The sequence below is a fragment of the Copadichromis virginalis genome, linkage group LG9 (genome assembly GCF_057382275.1).
Source record: "Copadichromis virginalis isolate Kocher_CV1m ecotype Utaka linkage group LG9, C_Virginalis_male_GT1.1, whole genome shotgun sequence".
NCBI classification, from domain to species: Eukaryota; Metazoa; Chordata; class Actinopteri; order Cichliformes; family Cichlidae; genus Copadichromis; species Copadichromis virginalis.
In genome coordinates, this window is record NC_140626.1 from 25,276,817 (window position 1) to 25,292,299 (window position 15,483).

At 43.8% G+C, this 15,483-nt stretch overlaps 1 protein-coding gene across 1 annotated transcript; it reads right to left on the reverse strand.

Annotated features, from left to right (window-relative positions):
• Nucleotides 1–194: 194 nt before the first annotated feature.
• On the reverse strand, nucleotides 195–15,071 carry spata13 (spermatogenesis associated 13). The gene is made up of 13 exons (XM_085468437.1): nucleotides 14,541–15,071; nucleotides 8,390–9,922; nucleotides 6,174–6,635; nucleotides 5,238–5,382; nucleotides 4,153–4,280; nucleotides 3,690–3,869; nucleotides 2,984–3,163; nucleotides 2,323–2,502; nucleotides 2,004–2,239; nucleotides 1,472–1,601; nucleotides 983–1,358; nucleotides 759–833; nucleotides 195–628 (listed from the first exon to the last, which is right to left on the reverse strand). Exons 1-13 carry the CDS (start codon nucleotides 14,547–14,549, stop codon nucleotides 435–437), a joined length of 3,828 nt encoding a protein of 1,275 aa, XP_085324563.1. The 5' UTR covers nucleotides 14,550–15,071; the 3' UTR covers nucleotides 195–434.
• Between the last annotated feature and the right edge of the window lie 412 nt (nucleotides 15,072–15,483).

Here is a 15,483-nt window from a genome sequence, read left to right on the forward strand (position 1 = left end):
GCTTTGTGCTCAGAGCTGACAGACTCACACTCACACACACACACAAAAAAAAAGGGTCCAGCCTTTGTAAAATAACAAAACCCATGTTTATCAATGTGAAAGCAGAATATGAATCGTTGTCATAATTAAAGTAAAAAAGTCTTTGAGCTGGAATTAATAGGAGATAACAGGATGGGTGTTTTCTGAATGAGCAGCATTGTTCCACACACACACCTATAAAATGGACAGTCAGTATTTTAACACTTTTGTCATGCCCTTTTACAAATTTTAGGCACTGAGTTTCAACATTCAACACAAACATTATGACGCACACGAGGCACAAAAACAAAACGTGACATTTACAGACAGGATTACAGGAGAAACACGGCGTTCTTTCAGACTTCAGGACGGTTTGGCTCTGAACGTGCAGAGAAAGAAACAAAGGAAGCCAAGCTTCATTTCCTGAAAAAGGCGTTGCGGGTGATGCTGTACAACAGGTGATGAGGCTTTCGCTTTGGAGGTTCAGCCAGTGAAAAGACCTGCTGCTGAGGCACGCTGGTTGGGATGGTGATGTGACGCTGGTGAAGTGGGTGAAGGTTTTGGTGCAAGTTTTGGGGGTGTGGGGGGACAGAACCAGAGTAACCAACATCTAAAAGGTGCAAAAAACAAAACAAAAACAAAAACAAATGAGTACGTAAAGCAAATTATACAAAATCTTTATTTTTTTTTAGAATATAAAGTCAAAAGCAGCTTAAAATGAAGAAATATTTTGTCCTTACTTTTGATCTTCCCCTGTTTGGCCCTTCTGGCATTAACAATCGCCCGTCTCCTTTGCTCTTCGCTGATATCAATTCCTGCCAAGGCACACACACAAACACATCTTCAGGCCAAAATATTTACTACCCACTTACTCAGAAATCTTTTTACCCTGTTCACCTTTCACTTGACATCTCTCTACAGTGGCTGCTTGTATTCTCAGTGAAAGGAATTTGGCTCGACTCACCCATCTCCTGGTCCTCCTTGACTCTGTGCCTCTCCTTGGCAAACGCTTGTAACCACCTCTGCTTGTCCTCGGCCTTCCTGCAGCAAAGCGCACACATAAACTCCAGAGTGGAGGAGTGGCGCAAGCGCAGAGCATTCTTCAGGGTCAGTCCCAGGTCCGCGTCCCGTCCGTCGGGCACGTCCACCACCTCAGTCTGGTCCATATCCAGTCGTCCACGGTAGTGAAGCAGGTCTCTGCGCAGCACGTCTTTTTTACAGTAGACCAGCTGATGGTCGAACAGGAAGAAGCTGCGCTGTTGCATTTTGCCTTGCCGGACAATTCGAGTCAGCTCACCAGAGTGGATCAACTCTGAGCTGCGCTCTAACACATCGGGTCCCTGGGACAACATGTTTCCAAATATATTCAGCCAAAAGATTTGAGGCAGCATACATCCAACACTATGCTGAACAATTAGAAACAGAATTAAATGTGATTAGAGGGCATATTCACCTCCCAGTGCAATATGGCGACCTGCCAGTGAGCAATGGTGTCGATACTCTCTAGCCGTCTCTTCCTCTCATTGATTAGACTGGCGACATTCTTCATAGCCTCGTATGCTTCGCTCACTCCATTGTGGTCGCTGCATTAAATCAACAACACAGCAGTGAAAACAGGGCCCGCAGATGGAAAAGCACATTTCCATTAACAGTGAAACATCGCTTCAATCTCACTAATGGAACAGTAAGAAATCAGTAAAGTAGTGGGATGGACAGAGCTAACAGTGAAGCTAACAAATAAATAAAATATAATCATAATTTATTTAGTGACTTAACTCCTTCCCCCATAAAGACAACATCTGACGCCCTCTTTGTTAAACGTTTAACAACTATTAGAAGAGGTTCTGGATTTTTCCAAGGTATCCCTGGTAAGCTGATGCACAGTCATTTTATTCTGGAATATATTAATCAACACTGAAGGAGTTTGTTTACGGCCGACACTATGGAATGCATGCTACAGGTCTTTAAACAGTGCCTGAAAGTACCTGTGGTCTTTGGGCGTGTACTTGAGCAGTTCTCCTAGCTGCAGAGGGTATTTACAGATCTTCTGGACAGGTGTGAGTAAGAAACCAGCAATAGAGATGTCAATCATCTGCTGGAGGAGGCGACAGGCCTCAAAGAAATGCTTATATTTTCCCAACTTCATTAGCCGCTGCAGCTCAGCACAGGCTGCGGGATGAGTATTACAGTACTCCGAGTAGAGTATGGAGAAGCCTTCCCCCTTAAAATAAAAAGACAAATGATGATCAATCATTCAGACCAGAGTTAACATAGTTAATTAACAGCATTAAGTGCAGCCACTACCTGCTGGAGAAAGCATGAGCCTATTTCACTGAGGTGTGGCTGGTCCTTGTTGTACTTCTTTTCTAGTTCTCGGAGGAACTGCCTCTGAAACTTGTAGATGTCTTCTATGTTGCTGAAGATGGTTTTCAGCTGCAGCTCGGTGAACATGTCAGGGTGTTTCCGGCACTGGCGGATATAACCCTGAAACATAAACGGCATCAGTGTTTGGGACTGAGAGAAAATATGACATGACAACAGTTCATATACTGGCCAACAGGTGGTGCTGGAAGGTGGAATTTAAAATTCTTGGAAACATGAGTTTGATTATCAGGGATTTTGCATTTCTTGAAAACAAGCTTATTACAAATGCTGCTGACACTGACTGGAATTCAAGATGTAAATCATCTCTAGATCAAGTTAAGTGCCAATGTGAGGCACATAGTTTAATCCAGCTGTTTTCAGTGTGTGGAGTGAGGCTGATGCAATCAAGCTGTCCTTTATTTCATAAAAAAAGAAAAAATCTAAAACAAAACAAGACACCTTGGACCATTTTGTCTTTGTTGTTATTGAGTGGTGAAAGCTGTTGGATGGTGGGTGGAAGGTAAACTTTTGTATTTGGAAGCCAGGGTATGCTAGAGTGCTACAAGTCTGAGAACCACCGGCTTTGCTTTGAAACCCTTACCTCACAAATGTCTTTCAGGTGTTTGATGTAGATGCGCTCCGTATTCATGATTTCTTGAACCACATTGGTTCTCATCTGCTGCCTGTGCTGAGAGCTGTGTGTGTCTCTGGGAGCTGGATCTTCCTGGTCTGCTACACTCTCCACACTTTCAGCACTCGAGTGCTCCTGATTCACACGCACCTGAAACACATTCACCACCGACACAATTGGACCTCCTGAGCATCATCTGAATGATCAGAAAGCCTAACTTCAAGTCGCAAAAAATATTCAGCCAATGGTTTCTTTTTCCAGTTGCAAAACTTAAAATAAAATGTTAAAGCTCATATGCAAAGTGGCATAATTACAACAATAGATACTTAAGCCACAAGAGTCTTTTGAGGTTTAAGTACCTTTTATATCTAAGATCTGTCCACATCACTTAGGTAACAACATGTGCAAGTTTAACCAGCTCCTGTTCACCAACATTGATTCAGCTACAAGCAACTACACAGCAATCCTCACCTGCCTGTCAAAGAACCTCACCATGGTGACCGCCTGCCTAATTAACACTCAACTGTCAATCAAGTATGGTCACTACAGAAACCAGCCGCGCCCCTTCTTCAGAGGGCTGCTGGGGTTTGTTTGGAGCTAAGCCAGTTTGAAAGTCTTTTCTGTGCTGCCAGAAAGCAAACACAAATCAGACACACGGGTCAGGAAGTCCACTTACCCTCACAAAGCTGGAGGGGAACCAGGCCTCTCTGTCGGCCCCCCTGCCCCACCACCAGTCCTTATGTGAGGCCTCCAAGACACGGATTACATCTCCAGCCTTGAAGGCCAGCTCCTGCTCCTCCATGGTCACATGGTCCCAGAGAGCCTCAGCATAAACTGCGTGGCCAGAGCTTATCCACTGAGCAGCACACAAACAGATAAGATAAACATACAATTACATGCAGGCCAAACCCATGTCTAACATGTAAGATTATGTATAGGCTTGTGGACCAAGCACTGGTTGTGTGTTCTGCTGAACTGAGGCCAGACATCTTGGAAATGGGCACATTAACATTTGTGCACAGCTGTTTGTGAGCCAGCAGGGTGGCAAGATAAGTACGGCGTCAGAAACTAGAAGCACATTTTTGGAAGAGATCTTTGCAAGTGTTGCAACGTGACAAGATTCCCTCCCTCAACCTCACCTCACTGAGCACAGAGAGCTCCACCCCTGGCTGGAGGTAGGGTGTCACGTCAGTGAGCTCGTCGAAGCTGCCCTCCTCCTCCTCGCTCACGCTGTCATCGAGTGTGGCAGAGCACTCTGAAACACCATCTGCAACATGTATGTAGAGATGAAAACACTGTAGGGACCAGAAGAATCTCAGCAAACTCTCAACAAACGCAGAAAGAAGCCACATACACAGGAAAGCTTGTGCCTGACTCCATATCAGCATTTTCCTGCAACACACTTATTGACATTCCTACACTCCAGTTGTCCCACAAACTAAATTGTTTAATCTCTTGTGAAACACAAACAACCCCAGGGGCACGTTCAGTCTGTGAGCGGTGTGCAAAGTTCTGCTGTTTTCTGTTTCCAAGGTATTAAAAAGAATTAGAACAGTATTTAGTTCTTATTGCTCAAAACTGCCTGAGAACTTGGGTAAAATCTACCCTTTCATAGGAAGTACGCATTTTTCAGTATACGTTACTCCCCTACTGGATTTAAGAGAGACCAACTGCTCGACTATGATCTCAGCAATTCTGCTATATAAGCGGAGGGACAGCCATGCAAGAATCAGGATGATTGGCTAAATTTGGTTAGCAGTTCAGCAGTTGTAAACAGAAATAGAAGATAGGCCAGGGAGGACTGTTAGCACAAACCAGTTTCAGTAATAAAGATGGGAGAACTAAGGCTCAGTTTCCCAGACATGGATTAAGTCCATGTCTTTTGTTTTTCTTTGTCTAGGACACGAGGCTTAATCTATGTCTGGGAAAACTTTCATTAAAAGTCACTGGCTGACTCTATACGTTTGATTTTGCTCCATTTCTTAACTGAAAGAAACAAGACTGGATTATCTTGTGATTTATTGATATCACTTAAGTGATGGTAAACTTATTAAGTACAGCTTCATACAGTCATTATGCTCAGAGGTAGCTAAATGAAAACGAGGGGTTTCCTTTAAACTGTTCAACAGGCTTTAAGGTGCGTTTGCTCTACCTTAATGGTGCAGCAGCTGCAATGTTTGAACACCACCAACTTTGTGTTACATTAGCACAAAACAGCTCTCACCGCTGAGCACCCTGTGGAGTCTACGGCGGCCTACGCGGTCCAGTCCGATGGGGGTACTCTGGGAGAGAGCGGAGGGTCGAAACCTGGCAGACACTCCTCTGTAAGGGGGCACCTGATGGGAAGGGATTGGTGGTCGCGACAACGCCTGCAGAGAGGGCGAAAATGAAAAAGAAAATTGTCACACAGAACTAACAGACAATACTGTGTGCAAATATAATCATCAGCTGCTATTTATTCTCCCCCATATTCTCTGAGTGCTTTAAGTATTACAAAAAGAAGCGAAGCCTGTGTGCATTTGGTTGAGATCCAAAAAAAAAAAAAAGAGTCTTTATGTATAAAGACTCTTTGAAGCATGACAATATATCAAACTGGAGAATGCGGGTGATGTGGTTTTGTTTTATTATGCCTGATATAAGTGTTTATTTATTTTGCCAGCCTTCTCCCACAATTAATTCAAAGACTTTACAGCTGGAAAATAAAAGAAACATACCAAACCACAATATTTACCAATTCTGCCCACTAAAAATTGCTTGTGTGCCTTTGCAATTTTACCATAGACGTTAAACTTCTACAGGAAGACAGACAAGCTTGAAGCTGGTGAACCAGATTGGGAACAGATCTGCAACTTTGTTAGTGATTTCTTCTTCCAACTTTCAAAGAGATGTGATCTATGAATTCTTCATCTAGGGTCAGACTATCAACACGGTTCTGTTGTATGTACCACTGTTTATTTTTAGGATGCCATTTAGAAGATTCAACGGTGATCTGATTCTGCTTAGCTTTTTGAACACACCCAGAAATTTGACAATTTAATCAGATACCTGAGCAATGATTTTGCTCACTACTTGTCTTAAGTGTCAGATTTGCCTCACTCTTACTTTGTTTTCTTCCCCAAGATCAAGATCAAGTTCAAGTTTAAAACCTGTAAAAGCTTACAGTGGGAAGGTTGTCTTCCTTCAGCTCAGCATCAGGAGGGAACAGATCCACTGGTCCTATCACAGAGATGGGCCGCTGCCTCCTGGCCTGAATGTCCCCATTCATGCTGCAGCTTTCAGGGCTCTCTCCGTTCATGTATGCATCATTACCAGTGCCGTCTTTACGCTGCAGTGGATTTGCACTCCTTTCCTCAGAAAGAAGCTCTCCGACTTCCTCGGGGATGGAATGTTTCCTGGAAAGCAGCTGTCCATAGTCAGAAATGGGCCGTGGTCTCGGGCGCCCCCTTTTTTGTCTGGACTTGACAGAGGATGTTTCCGTGGTAGGTGTGGCTTCATCTGTGGGAGATGTGGGGGATATGGGTGACTCTGAGGCGGATGATGGAGAGATAGGTGTGCTGCTGGTTGACGGGGAGAGCTCCTCCGTTTGAAAAAGAGCTTCTTGTCCTTGGTGGTCTGACGTCACCTGTGAGATCAAAGCAAAAAGTTGGAAACTAAACCGACTTTCCCTTGTCCTCCAACCTGCACTGGAGAACAATTATCTACTAGGAAGAACATCTGTTAATCAGAAACAGAACAAGCTACTTTCAGCTGCTCCTTTATTCACAGAAGAGGGTCGCCATCACGGGTAGCTCCTCATGTTTGATTTCGCAGTTTTTAAATCGCCTTTCCTGAAGGGCCAAAAATTTTTTCGGCCATCCCAAGATCAAATTAGGAACCCGTTGCTTGTTAGATGAATGTGTAAACCACTACATTAGAGAGTAAAATTAAAAACCATTAGAGTTAAATGCAGAAAGAGCTTTCTTGGAATCAGAGCAAAGGTGTTTCAAAGCTTTATCTCGTGAGAAACATTTTTTATCAAGTGAAAGGACTCTTGTTGACGCAGTAAGAGGCTCAAAATACTGAACACAATCAAACCAGGGCTTATCATATTCAAACAAAAACTGCAGCAGAAATTGCAACAATACGAACAAATAGATGTTACCACACTGCATGCATCTGAGCAGGTATTATATATTTAAGAGTCCATTATTGGGTAAGAGTTACCCACGGCGAAGTTATTTCTCCAAATCTCACCTCCTGCTTTTCTCGATCTGGGTCCGGACCCCGGCAAATACACTGGAAGGGCACACAGTAGGCTAGCACCATTGTGAAACGCAGACTAACACACAGGCTGGCTTGTGGTCCCAAGGCCAAGTCCTTAAAAACTTAAGTCCTTAGGTTTTTCAAGCCAGTAACAGCCGCTCGATGTCTGATGTAAACAAATCTGTTTTTCCTGTTCATCTTTCAGGAGAAAATGTCATCCATAGGCTAAAAGTCATCTTGCTAAAATCATCTCTTAATGGTCCCTGTCTACTTGATGGTGCTGCTTGCTGTTCCAGGCCCAGTGCTCATGGCGTTGGACTTTGCTCCGCTGGGCTGCATCTAGAGGAAAGGGGGAGAAATGAGGGCTGTACGGACTCATAGCCTCCAACCCTCCCACAGCAACAGGACTTGCTGCTTTGCGCAAGGGCCACTAATCATAAACAAAGCCTAATCATTAACTCTCTGAGCTCCTTCAGCGTGCCCGTCAGCATGGAACAGCTGACTTCACCATGTGACTCCACAGCATCAGAAGTGCGCAGTCAGAACTGACAGAAAAAAAGCAATGTGAATCGATGGCGTTATTTATTTGACACTCAAGGGGACTTTGGACAGGATAAACCTCTCTCTCATTCGTTTCCTTTTAGCATACGTGCATCCTACTGACAAGCCTCACGTCAACACAAGTACTTATCTCAATTTGCTGGAATCCTGCCAGATTCAAAGATCGCTCTAAAGTGGGAGAAGTAATATTTCACTTCCCAAGACAAGGGTCAAAGTCGTTCAGCTGGCACCTATAAGTCACCACTCAGTTCTGCATGATAAGAAATCGAACCTTTCTTCTGTCTTTCAGCACTTCTTTAAACCCAAACAGTCATCCTAAAGATATGAACCCCATGCTCTTCTGTGAATTGATAAATAATCTGAAACATGCTTGTTCTTGAGCAGTAGATTAATTTATCAATAACCAGCTAAATAATCGACAGGCGAGTTGCACAAAAATAACATCCTAATTATTACTGTTCGACAACGTGTTAAAAGGTGTCACATCTGTTAATGAGCATAAAAAAGAGACACACACACACACACACAAAAAAAGACATTACTTCAGGTTGGACTTCAGATTTGCAGCCTTACCTCATTTGGTGATGCGATGCCCTCAGTCTGCTCTTGTTGCTGTGAATGTTCTCTTTGGCTGAATAGGGATGAACTGCATTCTACCATCTGCTTATAATCACTTGTTGTGGCTACAGCCGGTGACTCATAATGAGCAGAGATATCGGGTAAAGTCTGCTCTGTTGTCTCGGGGGGCTCCCAGAAAGGGGCGCTGATAATCACCTGGTGGGGTTGTGGGCTGTTGTTGTGTTCAGGCTGGGGCTGGACCAGAGGAGTGTGCTCGACAGACGTGGCCTGAGCCGTGACGAGCACGGGCCGGCGCTGTCGCTCATTGGTATGCAGGAAAGGGACACGACGAGAGTAGTCATCATGGAGGCGGCACGAGGGGGACATGGGAGATAGAGGTGTGGAACTCGGGGAGGGACTTCGCCTGCGTCGCACAGTTAAGTCAGTCATGCTGCCGACTAGCTTCAACATCGGTGGCTTAGTCTTAACAGGGCTCTTCTTGCGTGTAATACCTTGGCCCTGGAGATCAACTGAGGAGGTGCTAGAGGTCCTTTCGATGTTTGTTGTCCCATTTGATATGCTAGTCCTCAGGAGGTCTTCCTGTGGGGAAGGAGGACCTGGAGATGGCGCTTTACGTCTAAATAGATTGAGGTTCTCTGCACTTTTGCTCAGTCTGCTCAGCACCTTCACATTTGTGTTGTCACTTGTATTCTCAGTTTGAACATCGAGCTTTGATGTCTGATCTGATTTCTGAGTGGTATTTGCATTGCTTCCTGCTTTTCTCCCATTCCCAGAGTCAAATAAAGTGATGCGCCCCGCTCCATACGCTCTCCTGATACTCCTGGACAATCGCGAATTGCGCGCAAGACCATCCCCATAATTATCCTCCTCATCGTAGTCATCATTATCTGAGCCGTACTGGCTTAACAAAGCCAATGTTTGGCCTGTAAAACTTCCCTTAGAAACAGTATATCCTTCAGAGCTCTTTGAATGATTTGCTAGATCCGCTACACACAGATTAGAATTATTTACAACTGTGCCATTAGCCCTTTCCTGATTGGGCAACGAAGGATTATCTCCATCAAGGTTGGATGCCCCTCTGGTCTGAATACCCTGAAGCACAGACGACCGCAGTTTTTTGAAGGAGTCCACAACACCTATGCCTGAAAGTCCGCTGCCTTGGGCCGAGGTCGGATCATCTGCATTTGGACTTTGAGCAGTGACGGTGCCCTTCCTTGAGTTAGAAAAAAGCCTCATAATTCTTGAGGAGTAGGGCTTTCCTTCAGGCTGACATGAAACTGAGCTGGACCAAGCAGAGGAGTTGATAACATTCAGTTTGCTCTCATCAGAGTGAAGACCAGCACTCATTGGTTGCACCTGGGCACCATATCCAGACAGCAGGTATGGGACTGCACTTCTTTCAGCGTGGTTCTGGGATGGATATATATCACTGAGGGGTCTGCTCCGGATCAGTGGGTCAGTTTTTGTATTGTGGAGTTGTGAGAGAGGGTCTTCGCTTGCAGACAAGACCCTGTCCTTTTGTCCTGCCTGCAAAACAGAGGTTAATTTAAAAATCTTTCCATTTTTCAGTGCTTTTCAAAGTTCACAAGAAAAAAAAATACAATTAATAATCAAATTAAGTTTGATCAGCTCAAATAAAATGAAAAGACTGTCACCTGAATACATTCTAAAGCTGTGTATCATCTGTGTTTTTGCCTAAGAATAGAGGAAGTGAATCATTAGGAGTGTGAGATTTTACTGAGCATGCCTCATGTATTTGTCCTTGATGCTGTATTTCAATGTCCAAGGCAAACTGAGGCCCAGGCTGGGGGTGGTGGTGGTGCCAAGTTCAGCTTTACATGTGTGTGATTCAGGACAGAGGCTAATGCAGCTGAGGCTTTGAAGTGGGGCTTTGTGAGCGTGACTAAGCAATGAAGCCTGCTAATCCATTGTGATTAATGCAATAAATTGCCCAGTTTTCTCCCGAATGCATAGAAGATGAGGTGATGGTGAAGGCTGTATGGTCTTCAAATCAGTGACACTTTTCACCTCATAGCACATCATACTAAATCTATAGCTGAACTCTGAAATATTTCATACATAAAATATAGAAGTCTCCATTTTATTTAAAAAAATGCAAATGTTTAGTATTCTTTTCAGTCACAAATAAATAATGATTTTACAGCACAATTTTCTTCATTTTTAATGTCCATAGATTAAAAATGTATATATAGACCTGATCTTGATTTCTATGTAAGGAGCTAGGATGACATACAATGATATTATAAACTAATAAATAACCAATTATAACAACTGGTTATACACTGAGACCAAGGAAAGTTTAATTACAGTTGAAAAGAACCAATTTATGTAGCTGTTAACATACACAGATAGTTATTCATCAAATATAAAATCTACAAAAATATACTCATTATAGTCAGTTCATGTATTTTGCTTAGGAGAGCTCGTATGCATGCTTTATTGTTTTACATTCGTTACACTAAAACTATTTAAACAGAGGAAAATGTCAAAAATAGCCAACATGAATTACTCTTAACAGGATGAAGACAGTCTTTTATGGTTTGAAGAGAGCACTGCCTTCAGTTTTTGTTGCAGGGATCCTGGAATGCTCCCAAACTCCCTGGCTGCGTGCAACGTTAAGAGCAGATGAGCTTTCTCCGTCAACCCCTCAGTGGAATCTGCTGTCACTTCAACCAGCTTGCTTCATCGCTATGAACACTTATGTAAACACAGAGCCACCGCTGCCAAGCACCGCTGCTGACAGACAGTAAACACCCCCCCACACACACACACACAATCCTAAACAATGCGCTGCTTTCAAACTATTGCTGAATTGTCTTCTTGTGCTTTCTCCTCCACAGCCACTGAGGAATCACGCAGAGCACCAAAGTGGACCCCCCCCCTCCCAAAAAACAGACAAGATCGATTATTCCATCTACTTTCCAAGCAGAAAGATAGGAGATAGGGAAGGAATGTCTTCAGCCTCTGCAGCTTGTTTTTGTTTGGAATACTCACCTCATGCTATCAGCAGTTCTAACAAATGCCCTATCCTTTAGTACCTTTACGCCTTCTTCCTGCAGTAGGACACCAACTGTCACAGGCCAGTTGGCGTCGCCTAATGCTTGGCAGTGGCATTAGTCAGAGTCAAGCTGACACAGGTGGCTACTGTTTCACATGCTGGCAAAACAGGCTTTAATCATCAACAGCGTGTGTGCAAGATGCTTTTACATTGCAGTAAATCTACAGTAACCATGACTTTTGCTGCATGCATCAAGATAACAATGTTAGCTTTGATGTGGATATATATTTAACACCCAATAGCAATCCACACTTTTGAGGTTGCAACAGGAAGAGGATCCTCTGCCAAAACAAACATGCGGCGCTACCTGCCGTCGGGACCCCTTGGGAATAAGGAAGCAGCTGAAAGCAGCATGTTACAGGGGAAATATATAACAGGCTATTTTCATAATCAATTAATAGCTGACATTAAATTTCAATCGGACTTACTAAACTTTGCTGCAGTTTTGTCACATTAATATTCTAAATTTCTTTAGGGTGTTTTAGGGCATCCATACATCCATCACATATTGCTTTCTATATTTATGCTTTTTATTTTGCGTTAATACATTACATTTTCTATGAAAAGGTTTGATACGCACCTCCAAACACATTTTTTCTCAGCTTTAACAAGTCTTTGACTCATGCTTTATCTTTCCTTTTAAGTTAGAGGAAATATCGAAACAACAAATCCTGCCAGTAAATACACTCCTCGAGCTCATAAGCATGTCAGAACAACCAGACAAGCAGTACTTACGTATGCGCTAATAAATCACTTTCACAACCACAAACTTGGTCATGCTGCCCGAGTACCAGAACCACCGCTTTTCTCCAGCTTCCTCTTGCTAATCTGTGGATGGGAGCGGCACACTGGGGCCCTGGTCCAGAGTTAATTAGGAGCTGAGGGAGGATCTCCCCCTCCTCACTACCACGAAAGGCGGCCAGCTGGATCCAGTTTCAGATTAGACTCCCAGGATGAACATGCATCCACATGCATAAACACAAACATCCATACATGGGCACAAGCAAAAATGCACTTAACCCCCCCCCCAAAAAAAAACACACACAAAAAAAAACAAAAAACACACACACACGTACGTGAGGATCCTCTCCTGTAATGTATGGCCTTTGTGCATAAGCTTGGATACTGCAGCACATATACACATAGAGCACGGAGAAAAGCATTGAAATGACTGACTCCCTTCCTGTTTGGCTGGAAATCTCCAGCCGTCGGTTATGTAAGTATTTACAAGAAACAAGCGTAAGAGACTTTCTGCCCACAGTTCACCTCTGCAGAGGTATGCCCCCCCCCTTGGCTAAGCTAAAACTTATTAAGAAGACAAAATGAAGTCAGCATTAAACTGAAAGACCACCAGACAGACGGTATCAAGGGAAAGTCTGATTTTTCATTTTCTTCTCTCCGGCTTAACCCTGAGACAGACATCACCCTGCAGCAATGTCACTTTACTAGTCTTCCATTTGCCTCAATGGAAAAAAAGCTGTGAGGAAGAGAAGACTGTATTCCTCTGGACTGAACAGACTGGCTGATTAGCTAAATTGGTGTGCGTAAATGGGGTTTTGTGAAACGTAAGCTGAGCATATGTCGAGTGCAAGAGGAAAGAGTTCAATATATTTGTCTTTCTCTTGTTGCGAAAGGATTTTTGCAAGATTAAGCAACTCTTGACAATATTCTGTATGTGTCTATATAGTAAAGTCCTTTTTATGCTTGTGACCTGGACTTTTATTCTGCTTTCAAGCTGAAAAGAAAAGCTTCAGCAAATGGACTCAGAAGGAAGTCTACTGTGTTTGGGATCAGTGTATAGATGTGGGAGTGGGTATAGCTTGTTTCTTTTCCATTCCAGGCATAATCTGATTAGAGCAGCTCTACCACTCTGTGTTCAGAACTGGTTTCATCTATAGGCCGATAAGGAAGATCACCAGGTGACTCGGCATTGACTGAGCGACATCTAAAGCCTGTAAATGCCCCCCAGGATTGCATGGCGCAGGGACACAACACTGTAAATCTTTAGTATTTGATGTGATTACGAAATACACAAAAGCTCATGCCTGGATCAGCTGAATTTAATCTATGAGTTCAATTTAAAGGTTAAAGTCTTGCATACATCTGTGACCCAGTTCCTCATTTTTGATCAGGTCATATGGAGGAGAATTGAAGAAGAAACCACGCCCCTTTTCACAGAGCGTGGGAAGTACAGGTGGACGCCAAAGCAGGGAGTGTCACCACTCTCACACAGGCAGCCACTTACTCACCTGATCAAGTGAGGACTGTCATAGACACAGACTGCCAGAAATCTAATACCACACAGTGTAAAAGGCTCAGTGAAGACAAAACACCACTGAGCCTGGTTTCAAGGGCCAGCAGTGTAACCTGACAGCACCGCAAACCACAAGGCTGGACCATTAAATGAAAACAGAAATGTAAAAATGTAATAAGCTTTTTTAAACTACAGAAAGATGAGTTGTAGGCGTTGTATTTTATGTGTCATGAGATCTGGAAGAGAAAGCGGACTACAGTAAAATTATATTGTAGTCATTTGGCTCTGCTGTAAAATTACTGTTCAGGCCCACAATAAATCAGAGGACTCTGGCCTGCGCCTGATTTCACCTCTACAAGTGTCTGTGTGGGACCCAAGTTCATTAAATTGGAGTAAACTCTCCTGCGGCTCAGTGTAGCTCAGTTAGATCCGCAGCAGAATCTGGAAAACAGGGAGTCACGAAAGGGGATTACATCGAGCACTTTTTCTAAGCTCATAAAGAACTAGGGGCCTAACTGCTTATTTATTTCTGCATTAATTAACTTTCTTCGGCTCTTTGTAGTTGCTGGCCCTCCAACTCCCCCCTCCTCTTCCTCCTCCTTCACCAACTCCCTGCACAGCCTGGCATCTCCCACATCACTATAACAACCACGGCTGTAATGCACCACAATATCCCCCGCACCCCGGTCCCATTTCAACTGGTAGCACAACAGAGAAGGTAAACGAAAAAAGAAAAATCACTGCAGCTGTAACCCAAAACCAAACTTCTAAAATCAATTATTAAAATGAAGAGTACCAAAACTTCTGCTCACCCTGCTCATAGTCGCTGATGTTGTCCTCCTGACCTTTTCTCTCTCACGCACATCAACAGAGCAGCTGTTGTAGTTATTTATCCATGGTGTCGGAGCAGTCTCTCGGACCTCCAGGCGCTCGCTGTGTCGCTCTCTCGCTCCCCTCGCAAAAACATATCGCTCACAAATAATTGAGAGAAAAAAAATAGTATGGCAGCTACCTCCGTTAACTAGTCACCCCCCGCAACATACTGAGACAAATGGCTGGCTGACTCCTTGAGCTAGCACCTTAAGCTAGCTCAAGCACGGCTCCACTGATAAAACTTGTGAATTGCGCAAGCTCTGTGGTTTCTTATTTCGCTTTCACCAACCGGCAAAACTCGTTGGTGTGCAAGCGACTGCGATGATAAACACTGAATCATGAAATTTCTCCCGACCTAACTCATGGGACACTCCTAATGTCGCTGGTGACTCCAAGTTAAAAGTGGACTCTCTTGGAGGATCGTGCTGGCGAGCATCACTAATGCACTTGTTGCTGTGCTGTTACAAGGGGCGGGGCCATCGCGAGGTTAAGCTCGAGGTTAGTGGTTGACCACAGGGCGACCATTTTGGTTTGGAGCCAATCGCAATTCAGTAAGTCGTCACCACCGCAAACCACGCCCATTCCAAGGCTCTTCAATGAAGTTAGAACACAGAAGAAAATGCTTCACCTAGTTCCAGCGACGACTAAAAAAGACTCGGCCTTCCAGTTGGTGTTGAACTGTCTTCCTCGTGTCATGCCAAGCAATTATTGTCACAGATATTTCTGTACCGAGCCCATCCCAAAATACCAGAAGAAGAAAAAAGAAGGGACTGAGTGATTGTCGCTCCCCTTTGTTCTGAGAGAGTAAACAGGTTACAGAAATAACACAGAGCTCAGTCAACCTTTGTACAGTGTTTAATATCACTGTTTGTTTTCATGTGA

Excerpts from the sequence above, each read along its gene's own strand:
- spata13 (XM_085468437.1), bottom strand. Across the intron at positions 5,383-6,173 it reads AGGAAGACAACCTTCCCACT|GCGTTGTCGCGACCACCAAT; the intron begins GTAAGCTTTTAC and ends CCCTCTCTGCAG. Across the intron at positions 629-758 it reads CAAACAGGGGAAGATCAAAA|ATGTTGGTTACTCTGGTTCT; the intron begins GTAAGGACAAAA and ends TGCACCTTTTAG.